General features: G+C 36.6%; 1 protein-coding gene across 1 annotated transcript in view; it reads left to right on the top strand.

Annotated features, from left to right (window-relative positions):
- tcerg1l (transcription elongation regulator 1 like) overlaps positions 1-12,437 on the top strand; it is a 589,782-nt gene that overhangs the window by 383,201 nt on the left and 194,144 nt on the right. Inside the window, exon 7 of the mRNA XM_073027558.1 lies at positions 1,041-1,129. Within this exon, the coding sequence (XP_072883659.1) occupies positions 1,041-1,129 (89 nt within the window). The remainder of the gene's footprint in view (positions 1-1,040; positions 1,130-12,437) is intronic.

Below are 12,437 nucleotides of genomic sequence, written 5' to 3'. Positions count from 1 at the left end.
CTGGTTTCAGGACAGAAACCTGATCAGAGAGATATGGACAAGAAAATGATAGGTGAAAATTGGTCTCCAAAGACTATGAAGAGGAAGGAAAGTTTTAATTGGTTCTTTGAAGAGATGGTTGACTAAAGCACATTTTAGAAAGGGGTGATGTTGTTGAGGAGATAGAACCACTCATAACTTGTGCAAACTTCAGGACCAGGAAGGGAAAGGAAGTACCCCATACCTTGGCAAAATTACTTAAATCTATTTACAGTATAGTAGCTAGAAAGTAGTTACTTTCCAGTAATCAGCACTTTCTTTTAACCATAATCAAAGATAATGATTTATTGACTGCTTGTTTAAATGAGTACATGTCACGAGATTGAAGCATTCCGTTAATTGTGGTGGAAAGAGTGATGCGGTAGTTAGACTCAGCTGGATGTGCAAGCGAAGATAAATCAATGAAGGTACTATTGTGCTAATCTCCCTTCCTAACGATCGCCCTTAACCCTAAATTTCATTAAAGTTTATAACATCTGCCAAACACAGGATACTATTCTATCTTCTTTTATTCTTCCCTGCACTGTGAAAATTAGTGAATTCATGTATACAGGGCTTCACCTGACAACTTTGGTGTACACCTGTTTCACCTCATGCTGACCTAACCTATAACACTGTCCTTCAGATACTCATGAATTAACACATTTGGACTGTTGTTTACAGACAGACTTACAGGTACATATGAACAATCAGCTGTCTTTTAAAGATAAATGTTGCAGACAGCTAGCCAGAGTACAGAGTGGTCAGATGAAAAGAAAATCCTGTCACCATTGTTCTATTCAAGGATTACTCTTGTCTTTCTTCCCCAAAAATATCTTTGCTTATTTTTAACCTTCAAGCCAGTTATAATAAATTAATTCTTGCATCACATAATTTCCATGTTCAATCCTTAACAGGTCATTTACACAAAACTGCACCTAGAACATTTGAGTTAATGCTGATTTTGAAAGATTTGACAAAAATCAGTTGTATTTTACTGACAACTCATTTTTTATATTAAGAATGATATTAAAAAAGCCATTGATGAGAAAGAAACAGTACGTCACCAAACCAAGCCTGTGGCATCAACTCCTGTACCAGGATCTCCTTGGTAAGTCAAAAATTTGACAATACAATAGCCAATTTTTGTCATTTTTCAATGAACACCATTCATACATTGAAATCAAAAATGCTTGCTTGGTTCTACACAGGGTCTAACCACATAGTTCAAATTTTCTTGTTTATTAGTCAGTTATTTTAGTGCATATTTTTATATTTCTTGATCAATATTTGATGTGATTTGTCTGTATTTCATTGCTGGCATTGAGTTGTTATTCTGAAGAAGCGTGAAGTACGTGCATTAACTTTATAGTTATTGAACAAGTGGTGCTGAATCTAAAATCAGAAATCAGAAACAATGGTTTCAATCTAATTAACTTTGAAGTTGGCCCTGTCAGTCGTCATACCTTTCATGGAAGTTGAAATTCCTCTGCATCACTATCAAAAATCAATTGGTAAACAGGTAGAAAGCAGTCTCATCAAATGTTATTGATGGCTTTTTGGAGCTTACAGCTCAGGAGTGTGTCACGTGATAAACTGTATTTAATGGAGAATAACAGATTTAGCTAGATTCCCTCCAACAATATTGTGTCCTGTGCACTTGCAAATTACCTCATCCACGTCTTTCATTCCTGATTCCTGAGATGCTATTCCTGATACTCTGTGTCATAATAGACAAGCCAATTAAGTAGGTCTTTGAATAATAACTGGATTGGCTGCCTCCTCACTGGTCAGAGATTGTTGGTTGTTCTTTTAATCTTGGTAATGTATGTCCCCTCTTCTTCTATCTGGAAGCAGATGAACCAGTTGACAGTTAATGAATCCTGGCAACTGAGTTTCTCCTGAGTCAATAACTGACAAATCCCCTATGCTGTAGAAAATAAAACTGTTGCAAACAGCGTTTTATTTTCCCTTGACCTTTCAACGATTTTGTCTATTTCAAATTATAATAAAAGCACTTTATTTTCAGGCCCTCCCTTCTTATTATTTTTGCATCATCATTTCTCAAAGTAGTAAATATCAAATTCACTTATAGAAAAACAGATAATGCAATGCTTCATTACATAAATGAGTTTGACAATGATCATCAAGCATAAATGTATGTGTTTTAACCAGTGTGGCCAATGGAAGGTTTATCATGAGTACAGAATTAAATTTTACTAAAATAGGTAAATTAAAGAAATGTAGCCTTAAATACACATGCCAAAGATCAGAAACAGTATTAATGTGCTTTCGTTCATTGAATATCACAAACCAACGTTAGTGTATCCTTTTTACCTAAGACTCAGACTTTGTGCACTGTCTAAAGTAGTGATGAAAACCACAAATCAAAGGCTGGTTGCTTGAAAGGTCATTGGTCATAGAAACCTACATAAGTTCCAATTATTGATCTGCAACATTTCCCATAAAAAATGCGATTCCTTAGGTGCCACAATTTGGGTATTAATTTATCAAAGTGAAGTATTTCATAAATATACTTTGACACTGTACAGGGTATGGTAACATTCAGACACTAATAAATGCTGAATGCAATAGGTAGTAGTCAATTTATATTGAATCCTGCTTCCAAAATTCAGTACTATTGAAGTCAATGGAATAAAACGAGAGAAGCAGAGTTCAGAGCAAATATGTTGCTACAGCAGATGACAAATTCCTATCTCTGTCAATCGCCAAAAGACTTGTTGAGACCAACTGATAAAGTGATAGAAGACTGATGCACCAAAACTCTATTGCTTGTAAGATTAACCAACATTCTTTCAGAGATTGTAGAATCAATTTGGGAAATAGTTGTTAATGATAAATACATCTGGTGCTTTTGTTCCCATTCATTTTTGGGTCTATCTTAAGACAATGGCTGTGAACACTTCCTTAAACCCTTTGCTTACACAGTACCTTTGCAAACAGAGTTGCATAAGTTCTAGATATTGCTCTACATAACATGCAATGATATTTGAAGAATGCTGGAATGATTATCCTCTGGTATTCAGCACAATCTACTTTTATGCAAGCTGTAATGCCAGCCACTTAAGTGTTTTGCTTTGATTGACCATTTAGTGTAATTTTACTAGAATGCCTTGATAGCTCGCTTTGTCAAATACTGTGTTGATAGCAAGGTCAATGACTCTTGCCTCACCTCTTAAAATTTAGCTTTTTAGTCAATGATTTGACAAAAGCTGTGTTGAGTTCTGATGCCAAGTAGTCCTGGCAAACCCTAGCTGGGCATTGTTAAGTAAGTTATTACTTGGTAGCACTGTCATTGGCAGCTTTTGTCACCTTATTGATGATTGGAAGAATTGCATGGTACTTAGCCCAGATGGATTTCTCCAGTGTCTGTCATACAATATATAGGCAATTTTCCACATTGTTGGGTAGATGTCAGTATTGTAAATGTACTAGAGAATTCGGCCGTAGGTTCGGATAGTACTGGAGTGCAGACCATCAGTGCTACAATTGCAGTGTTGTCTGGTCCCATAACTTTTGCAGCATCCTGAGCTCTCAGCCATTTTTGATATCACACGGAGTGATTTATATTGACTGGAGACTGATACTGGTGATGATGATGTAGATCTCAGTAGAAAGCTGAGATGGATGAACATATTTAACACCTCCATCTTAAAATGTTTGCGAATTATTCAGCCTGATGAACAGGGATGATCTTCCAGTCAGATCTTTATGTTAGCTGTTAAATTGTCTACCAATGTACACAAATAGACATGGTAGGACCAGAGAATTTTACAACTGCTCTTCCACCACTTGTAGTCATCTATCCTATGGAAATTAACTGCACTTTGAACATAAACTCCAGCAACAGCTATTACGCTAACTCATCCATTAGAATTACAACTGAAGATTCATTCCCAAATCTTCTCTCTTCTGAAAAGTATATTCAATGAGAATATGATTCTCATTAGCTAACTCAGTGATACCTTATTACATTTAAAATATCCAAAATAATTTCCTGTCAGTCACCTTATGTACAGCTGCTCCTGTACTTAGTGTCACTTTAAGCACATACAGTCTATGTATATAACCTAATAATATTTCTTGTGCTTCTTATTCTGTTTTTAATGCCATGTATTTTTATATGCTGCAACAGAACTTGATTAACAATCACTTTGATTAACAATCCTTTAGAATTGTGTAATAAGAAATTACAATAAACAATCTCGATTCTTAATAGAAGCTTATGTAATTCAAAATACACTCAGTGGCCACTTTATTAGGTATGGGTGATACCTAATAAAGTGGCCATTGAGTGCATTTCTGTATGCCCATGGTCTTCTGATGCTATAGCCCATTCACTTCAAGGTCTGTTGTGTAGTGCATTCAGAGATATTCTTCAGCACGTCGCTGTTGTAACATGTGGTTATATGAGTTGCTCTCACCTTCCTGTCAGCTTGAACCAGTCTGGCCATTCTCCTCTGACCTCTCTCATTAACAAGCTATTTTTGCCCACAGAACTGCTGCTCACTGGATTTTTCTTTGTTTTTCACCATTCTCTGCAAACTCTGGAGACTGTTGTGCATGAAAGTCCCAGGAGATCAGCTTCTGAGATACTCAAACCATCCCATCTGATATCAACAATCATTCACTGGTCAAAGTCACTCATTTTGTCACCTGAGTAAAATTACACATGCAGGACAACAAGTACTTTTTCGGGTCTTTAATTCCTTCATCTGTTTTAGATGGTTCAATGCAGAAAGACGGTTTCAAAATAAAAACAAAATGAATTTTTAAAAAAGCAGTTCCTGCTGCTGCAATCTCAGTTTATTTCGGACCACACCCTTGTTACATATGCAGTATGAAAATAACTAAAACAAAATATACCAACCAATATGGTAGTGGCAATTCTAAAAAGAAACAATACAAACAACATTAGAATCCCACCAACCCTGTACCGTACACACATCAAAAATATGAATAAATACATCTCATCTTAACTTAGAGATGTATCCACATTGGCATACACGTGCTTAACTTCCAAACACATATAGACTAGACCCTGAAATGCGTTCTCCTTGCTTATGCTATGCAAACAGTGATTAACACGTTTACATTATTCTGTTGCATTCACATTCGGTCATGAAACAATAAAGAAAGACAATAATAGAACTTTCACAATATATTGCCTTGGAGTTTAAATTACAAAAGACTAACCTACTAGGCCGATAAGGAACTTCATACAACCACACAATCCAGCACTGATCAACTTACTCGCAAAAATTTAAGGCATCCACATGTGAAACATGTCAAATTACTGATATTCTAGATTTACAAACAAGTATAAATAAATTTACATGGATATTCACCTTTCCTCACCAAACCTGGGAAAAGTATACGTCATTCTCTTTAGAACATGGTAACTCTTCGTTCTACTCCACCTGTACAAAATGACGTTACTGTTTTCTCTTAAAGGCACAGACAGCTGTTTTAGCATTACTAGGGTGAATACGTAAGTGCACTTTAACACGATAATCTGATTATACTGAGATCACATTTCTTCTCCATTTTGATGTTTGGTCTGAATAACAATAAACCTCTTGACTAAGTCTGCTTGTTTTTATGCATTAAGTTGCTACCACATGATTGGCTGAAGAGATATTTGCATTAATAAGCAGGTGTACAGCTGTACCTAATTAAGTGACCACGGAGTGTAGTTTAATAATATAAAATTCCGAATGCTGCTAAATAAACTTGGATAGCCACTTCTGAGGACCTGAGGTGTTACTGTTTCTCTTTCTATAGGTGCTGCCTGATTCTCAACATTTTTGTTTTTGTTTCAGATTTTCTTTCAACAATAAACACATTATGTATTTAACTAAGACATTGCTGATTGTAGGGTCTAGCAGTGCCTTAATTAGCTAGTTCATTTCCTGTATAACAACTGTGAATATATTTGAAAAGCAGCTTTACTGGTTACAAAATGCTATGAGATGTCCATTAAATGCAAGTTTTTCCTTTTTCGTCCATCATATTCCCCGGAGCTTTTACCTTTACAACAAATGAATAAACCATTTAGGTAATTACTTCTCTTGACACTTATATTTCAGATCTTTATCCAATAGAGTAAAAGAATAAAAAATTAAAATATTTATTTTATTTAGATGAAATTATAAAGAGTAAATTAAATGGAAGAATAACTATATTGAGAACCAGCTGCAATTCCAGATTCCAGAGTACAAAGATATCTAAAAGTTATAAATTTCTAAATATATTAGCAGAAGCAATTATGAACTAATGTATTGAAATTTGTCGCTAGCCAGTAGCACTAAGTATACTATAAATTAATGTCAGAATTTTCTACTCTGCTTTTAAATTCCATTGACTTCAATGGGATTAATATCAGAGGCAGAGTATAATGCATTGGCCTGGTTAACCCTATCAGCTGATGATAAGTTTCTAGGCTTTTATAGTTTGTGGATATTTTTCAGCTTAGTAGATTTGTATGGACATCTAAAGTGCTACTACTTTATACAAAGCTTATTTTGGGTTCTCTTTCATGTCAATACTGTAAAACAGGTATTTCACAGCATTTGGGCATTCATAGAGTCAGAACAGAAACAGTCTCTTTGGCCCATCTAGGCCGTGGCAATTGGGAACAGGCTGTTTGATCTGAGATAATGTTAAGCTTCAAAAGTGTTACTGTAGCAGCACTTATCCGGGCATTAGTGAGTATTAAATAACGCTACTGAATTATGTTTCTGTGAAAGGTTATGATGTATCAGAAGTGCTATCATCCCAATATGAAGAGAGTTATAGTTGGACATAGAGTCATAGAAAAATACAGCACAGAAATCGGGTCTTTAGCCAGCTCGTCCATGCCAAAACTATTTAAGCTGCTTACTCCCATTGACCTTCACCAGGACCATAGTTCTCCATGCTTTACCATCCATGTACCAAACCTATTCAATGAATAAACAAAATCTTGTCTCAATTAAAATCACAAAAAATTGTTCAGTTCCGAAACTTAAATCAGCATTTCCATCTGTTCAATAGTGGTTGCATTTCTATAACCCTCATTTTAAAGATAGTAATCATTAGTGGCATGTAAATAATTAATGTTTAATATTTCTGTTATCTATAGAGGATTCTCCCAAAATATAAAAAAAATCTAAACTTCTTCCCTTGAACTATAATTAATAATCTCTATTATTTTGCCAGTCTTTGTTAGTGGAAATGTCAGCAGATGAAGCAGTTTTATCTCAAGGCTAATATGTGATTGTGCTAAGAAAATAAGTTTTTGTGGAACTTTCTCTTCTTTCTAGCAAGGACACTAGGAATAAAAAAAGTGGCAGATGGAGAAGGTTAAGGCTGCTAAATGCAAATTTCCATTTCATTCACTGGGGGCTAGATTTAGAAAGACATCTGTGATCATTGTTTTCATCGTAAATGCTCATTTCATTAATTTTCACATTATTTGGATTTAAATGAGTGCAGCAGTGCAAACGGGATATTTTAATTGAAGATCTCCAGGCAATTATGGGATATTATTCAAAAGTTATTTCTGTATTTGCACACATTATCCAGTTTTGCACCAGCTTAGTAATCATGATGTTACAATTTTATGGTTTCTTACAAAAAGATCTGTTTGCTCATCATTTATGTATATGTTGGATATAAACTTAAATGAAAATTCATTGGAAGTTTTCTTTTAGGAAATGGTTTCTTTTTCTTCCCTTTATTGTTTATTCATATATCTTAATTCAAAGGATAAATGCTAAAAGTTTCCCCTCTTAATGAAAAGGAAAATTGAATAAATCATGTAAGCCTTTTGTCATTCTGGAAGAAAAGTTTTTGGTAATGTGAAATTATGCATGTGTGTCCATTCTGTTAAAGGTCAGTGAATTCACCCTTGACCCACCATTATCATTGCCCTCTGCCCTTGCAATTACCAGCAAGGCATTGTTTTTAAAATTCTTAGCAAGTTCTCAAATCTTTTGCTTTGTGCCCCTGTTGCTCTCCAGCTGAAGATTACCCCATCCCTATAGACCTCCATGCTATTTCTGATTATGCAAGTTTCTGACTATACTTATTTGTAACAGCTCTGCTATTGATAATTGTGTCATCAGCTAATAAAGCTCGTGGCTCTGGCATTTCCTCCCACTGCTTCTCTATTTCTGTTTCTCTCTTCCTTTAGGGCACTACCTACAGTGCCTATAAAAAGTATTTACCCCCCTTGGAAGTTTTCATGTTTTATTGTTTTACAACATTGAATCACAATGGATTTAATTTGGCTTTTTTGACACTGATCAATGGAAAAAGAATCTTTTGTATTGAACGAAAACAGATCTCTACAAAATGATCTAAATTAATCACTATTATTAAACACAAAATAATTGATTGCATAAGTATTCACCCCCTTCAAGTCAGTATTTAATTAATTAATCTTTTTGCTCCAGTCCTGCTGAAAGGTCTCAGCCCAAAACGTCGACTGTACTTTTTTTTTCCATAAATGCTGCCCGGCCTGCTGAGTTACTCCAGCATTTTGAGTGTGTTGCCTCAATATTCAATAGATGCACCTTTGGCAGTAATTACAGCCCCGAGTCTGTGTGGATAGGTCTTTATCAGCTTTGCACATCTGGACCCTGCAATTTTTCCTCATTCTTCTTTGCAAAACTACTCAAGCTCTGTCAGGTTGCATGGAGATCATGAGTGAACAGCCTTTTCAAGTGCAGCCACATATTCTCAATTGGATTGAGGTCTGGACTCTGACTTAGCCACTCCAGGAAATTAACTTTGTTGTTTTTAAGCCATTCGTATATGGCTTTGGCTTTATGCTTGGGGTCATTGTCATGCTGGAAAACAAATCTTTCCTAAGTCACAGATCTCTAGCAGAATGCACCAGGTTTTCCTCCAGGATTTCCCTGTATTTTACTGCATTAATTTTACCCTCTACCTTCACAAGCCTTCCAGGGCCTGCTGCAGTGAAGCATCCCCACAGCATGATGCAGCCGCCACCATGCTTCACGGTAGGGATAGTGTACTTTTGATGATGTACAGTGTTTGGCTTATGACAATCATAGCATTTAGTCTGATGGCCAAAAAGCTTAATTTTTTTTGAGCTTCTTCCATAGAATCTTCTTCCAGCTGACTTCAGAGTCTCCCACATGCCTTCTGGCAACCTCTAGCTGAGATTTCATGTGAGATTTTTTTTCAACAGTGGCTTTCTTTTTGACACAGTCCCATAAAGCTGTGACTGGTGAAGCACCTGGGCAACAGTTGTATGTGCAGTCTCTCCCATCTCAGCCACTGAAGCTTATAACTCCTCCAGATTTGTCATAGCTCTCTTGGTAGCCTCCCTCACTAGTCCCCTTCTTGCATGGTCACTCCGTTTTTGAGAATGGCCTGCTCTCGGCAGATTTACAGCTGTGCCATATTTTTTCCATTTCTTGATGATTGACTTAACTGTACTCCAAGAGATATTCAGTGACTTGGAAATTTTCTTGTATCCATTTCCTGACTTGTGCTTTTCAATAACCTTTTTGCGGAATTGCTTGGAATGTACATTTGTCTTTGTGGTGTAGTCTTTGGCAGGATGCTGACTCACCAGCAGTTGGACCTTCCAGATAGAGTTGTATTTTTACTACAATCAATTGAAACACCTTGACTGCACACAGTTGATCTCCATTTAACTTATTATGTGACTTCTGGAACCAATTGTTGATGATTTGGTGTGTCATATTTAAGGGGCTGAATACTTATGCAATCAATGATTTTGTGTTTTACATATGTTTTCATTTTGACTCAAAAGAGTCTTTTTCTGTTGATCAGCGTCAAAAAGCCAAATTAAATCCACTGTGATTCAATATTGTAAAACAATAAAACATGGAAACTTCCAAGGGAGTGAATACTTTTTATAAGCACTATATAGTCAAATTCTTTGACCAAGCCTTTTGTCTCATATACTAACACAGTACTTTCTTATGTTTCCCATTAAAAAATTTTCTAGTTTAAATACACCATTCAATTGAAGACATCGTGAATCTTAACTAGTCACAAAGAGGGCTCAGTAGCCAGTTAAGGTTGTATAGAGCTTGGGAGTAGCTTTTAACTATATTTGACTATTTAAGGTATATTTCCCCAATGTCTGCAGCAATAATCCTATTAGAAGTTACAATTGTGTCATGTGAATCCCATGAGAGAATCACATGGGTTCAAAGAACACTGGCATCTACATTGCACCATTACCTTTCTACAACCCAGAGAGTGGAATAATTCGGCTTTTTAAAATAAATTTCCTTTCTATAGAGTCACAGATTAATAGATATACTGCTAAGAAAAAGGCCCTTTGGCCCGTAAAGTCTATTCCAGCCATCAAATTTCCTACAATGATCTTACATGAATTCCGTTTTATATGTTCCCTTCTTTGTCATCAATGCCTAGATGCAACCACACAGCTATAAACACTCAGCAATTTGCAGCAGTTACTTAACTAGCAACCACCATGACTTTTGCAGAAACCAGAGGACCTTTTGGAAACCTACATGGCACAGGGAGAATGTGCAGACTCCACATGGAAAGCACTTAAAGTCAAGACTGAGCCTACTCGCTGTGCCACTAATAATAAACACAAGAGATTCTGCAGATGCTGAAAATCCAGAGCAACACACAAAATGCTGGAGAAACTCAGCAAATCAGTCAGTGTGGAAGTGAATGGACAGTTGACATTTTGGGCCCAGACTCTTCCTTGGGACTGAAAGGGAAGGGGGAAGACATCAAAATAAAAGGGTCGGGGTGGGGGGAGGAGAAGGAGAACCAACTAGAAGGTGATATGTGAAGCCAGGTGGATGGGTAACTTAAAGGATTGGAGAAGAGGAGGAGAGTGGACCATGGAAGAAAGGGAAGAAGGAGGAGCACAAGCAGAAGGTAATAGGCAGGTGAGGAGAAGAGGTAAGAGCCCAGAGTAGAGAATAGAAGAGAAATAAAATTACCAGAAGGAGAAATTGACATTCATGCCATTGGTTTGGAGGCTACCTAGATGGAAGATGAGGTGTTGCTGTTCCAGCCTGTAAGTGGTCTCATTGTGGCAAAACAGAAGATTATAGACCGACATGTGGAACAGGAATGGGGATAGGAAATAAAATGGTTGTGCAATTCCACTTTTGGTAGATGGAGTGGAAATGCTCAACAATGCTGTCCCTCAATTTACATTATTGGAGTATAAAAATATAAATTTTGCTGTGTAACCAAAACTATGTAGTCAGTTTTGAAACTTGCTATTTGCTATGCATGTACCCAATTTAGTAGGAGAATGAAATCTTAAGAATGTAGAAGACAATGGTGTGTTAATGAGAGGTAGCTAAGAGATGTAGATTAGAACATGATTAAGTCAATGGGTAGAAACAATAGTGGCAGGATGTACGTGTGATACGCAACTATAGACCGATTGCATATGCTAATGCAACTGGACCAGGAGATTGCTATAAAGAATGCTGTGTCCGGGGATCGGTGGGCAATCAGCGACTAGCTCAATGACTGTCTCAGCTTTGATTTGCAAATTAAAGTTTAATACTTCTTGAAGAATCTTCTGCGTCTCCTGGTCATTTGTGGGGCATGAGAAACCACGACAACATCAGGTCTCACCAATGTAGAGGAGGCCACATTGCAAGCACTGGATACAACGGAAAATCCCAACAGATTAACCTGGAGGGACTGTTTGGGGCCCTGAATGAAGGTGGGGGAGGAGGTGAATGGGCATATCTTGCATTCCTGTTGCTTGCAGGGATGTGTACCAGGAGAGCCACCCAAAATATTTTACGTTTCATTTTGTCAAAGTTCAATTTATGTCCACTTGAACTTGTCTGGAAGTTGAAAATATTCTGGTCTTTTTCATCCAAAGAACGTGAAGGAGGACAGTTCAAGAAATGAGAGTTATAGAGCATGGAATCCTTAATCGCATTGCCTATTGTGATAGAAACTAAAAAGAAAAATGTTAGTAAAATACACTGAGGAACATGGTCACACATTTTTGTTCTGTAATTTCTCTAAAATTAAAACAATGAAAACTATTACAGTGAATCTGTGAATTATTTTTTGAATCACCTCCTACCCAGTATCTTCCTTACTTTATGAACTTGAGCTTAGCCAAAACCATGTCAAACCCTGTTCACCTCTCACTCTCAAACCTGTTCCATCTTTTGCTTCACACCCTGAACTCCCTGGCTGTGAAAACGACAGTGTGTTAAGTGAACGTTGCAGTTGGTCAAAAAGTAATGATTAGGTCCATAGTTTTATTTAACTACTCTGCGCAATTTTTACTATCAGTGAGAGAGTTAAATTGCGGCTTGAAATTGTTAAATTGTTAATTCCTCATGTATCAATGAGACTTCAAAGACAATTGAGTTACCTCAGTTTAGGTA

The sequence above is a fragment of the Hemitrygon akajei genome, chromosome 23 (assembly GCF_048418815.1).
Source record: "Hemitrygon akajei chromosome 23, sHemAka1.3, whole genome shotgun sequence".
Classification (NCBI taxonomy): Eukaryota; Metazoa; Chordata; class Chondrichthyes; order Myliobatiformes; family Dasyatidae; genus Hemitrygon; species Hemitrygon akajei.
The sequence above is the reverse complement of the archived record's forward strand: the minus strand, read 5'-3'. Positions and strand labels throughout refer to the sequence as shown.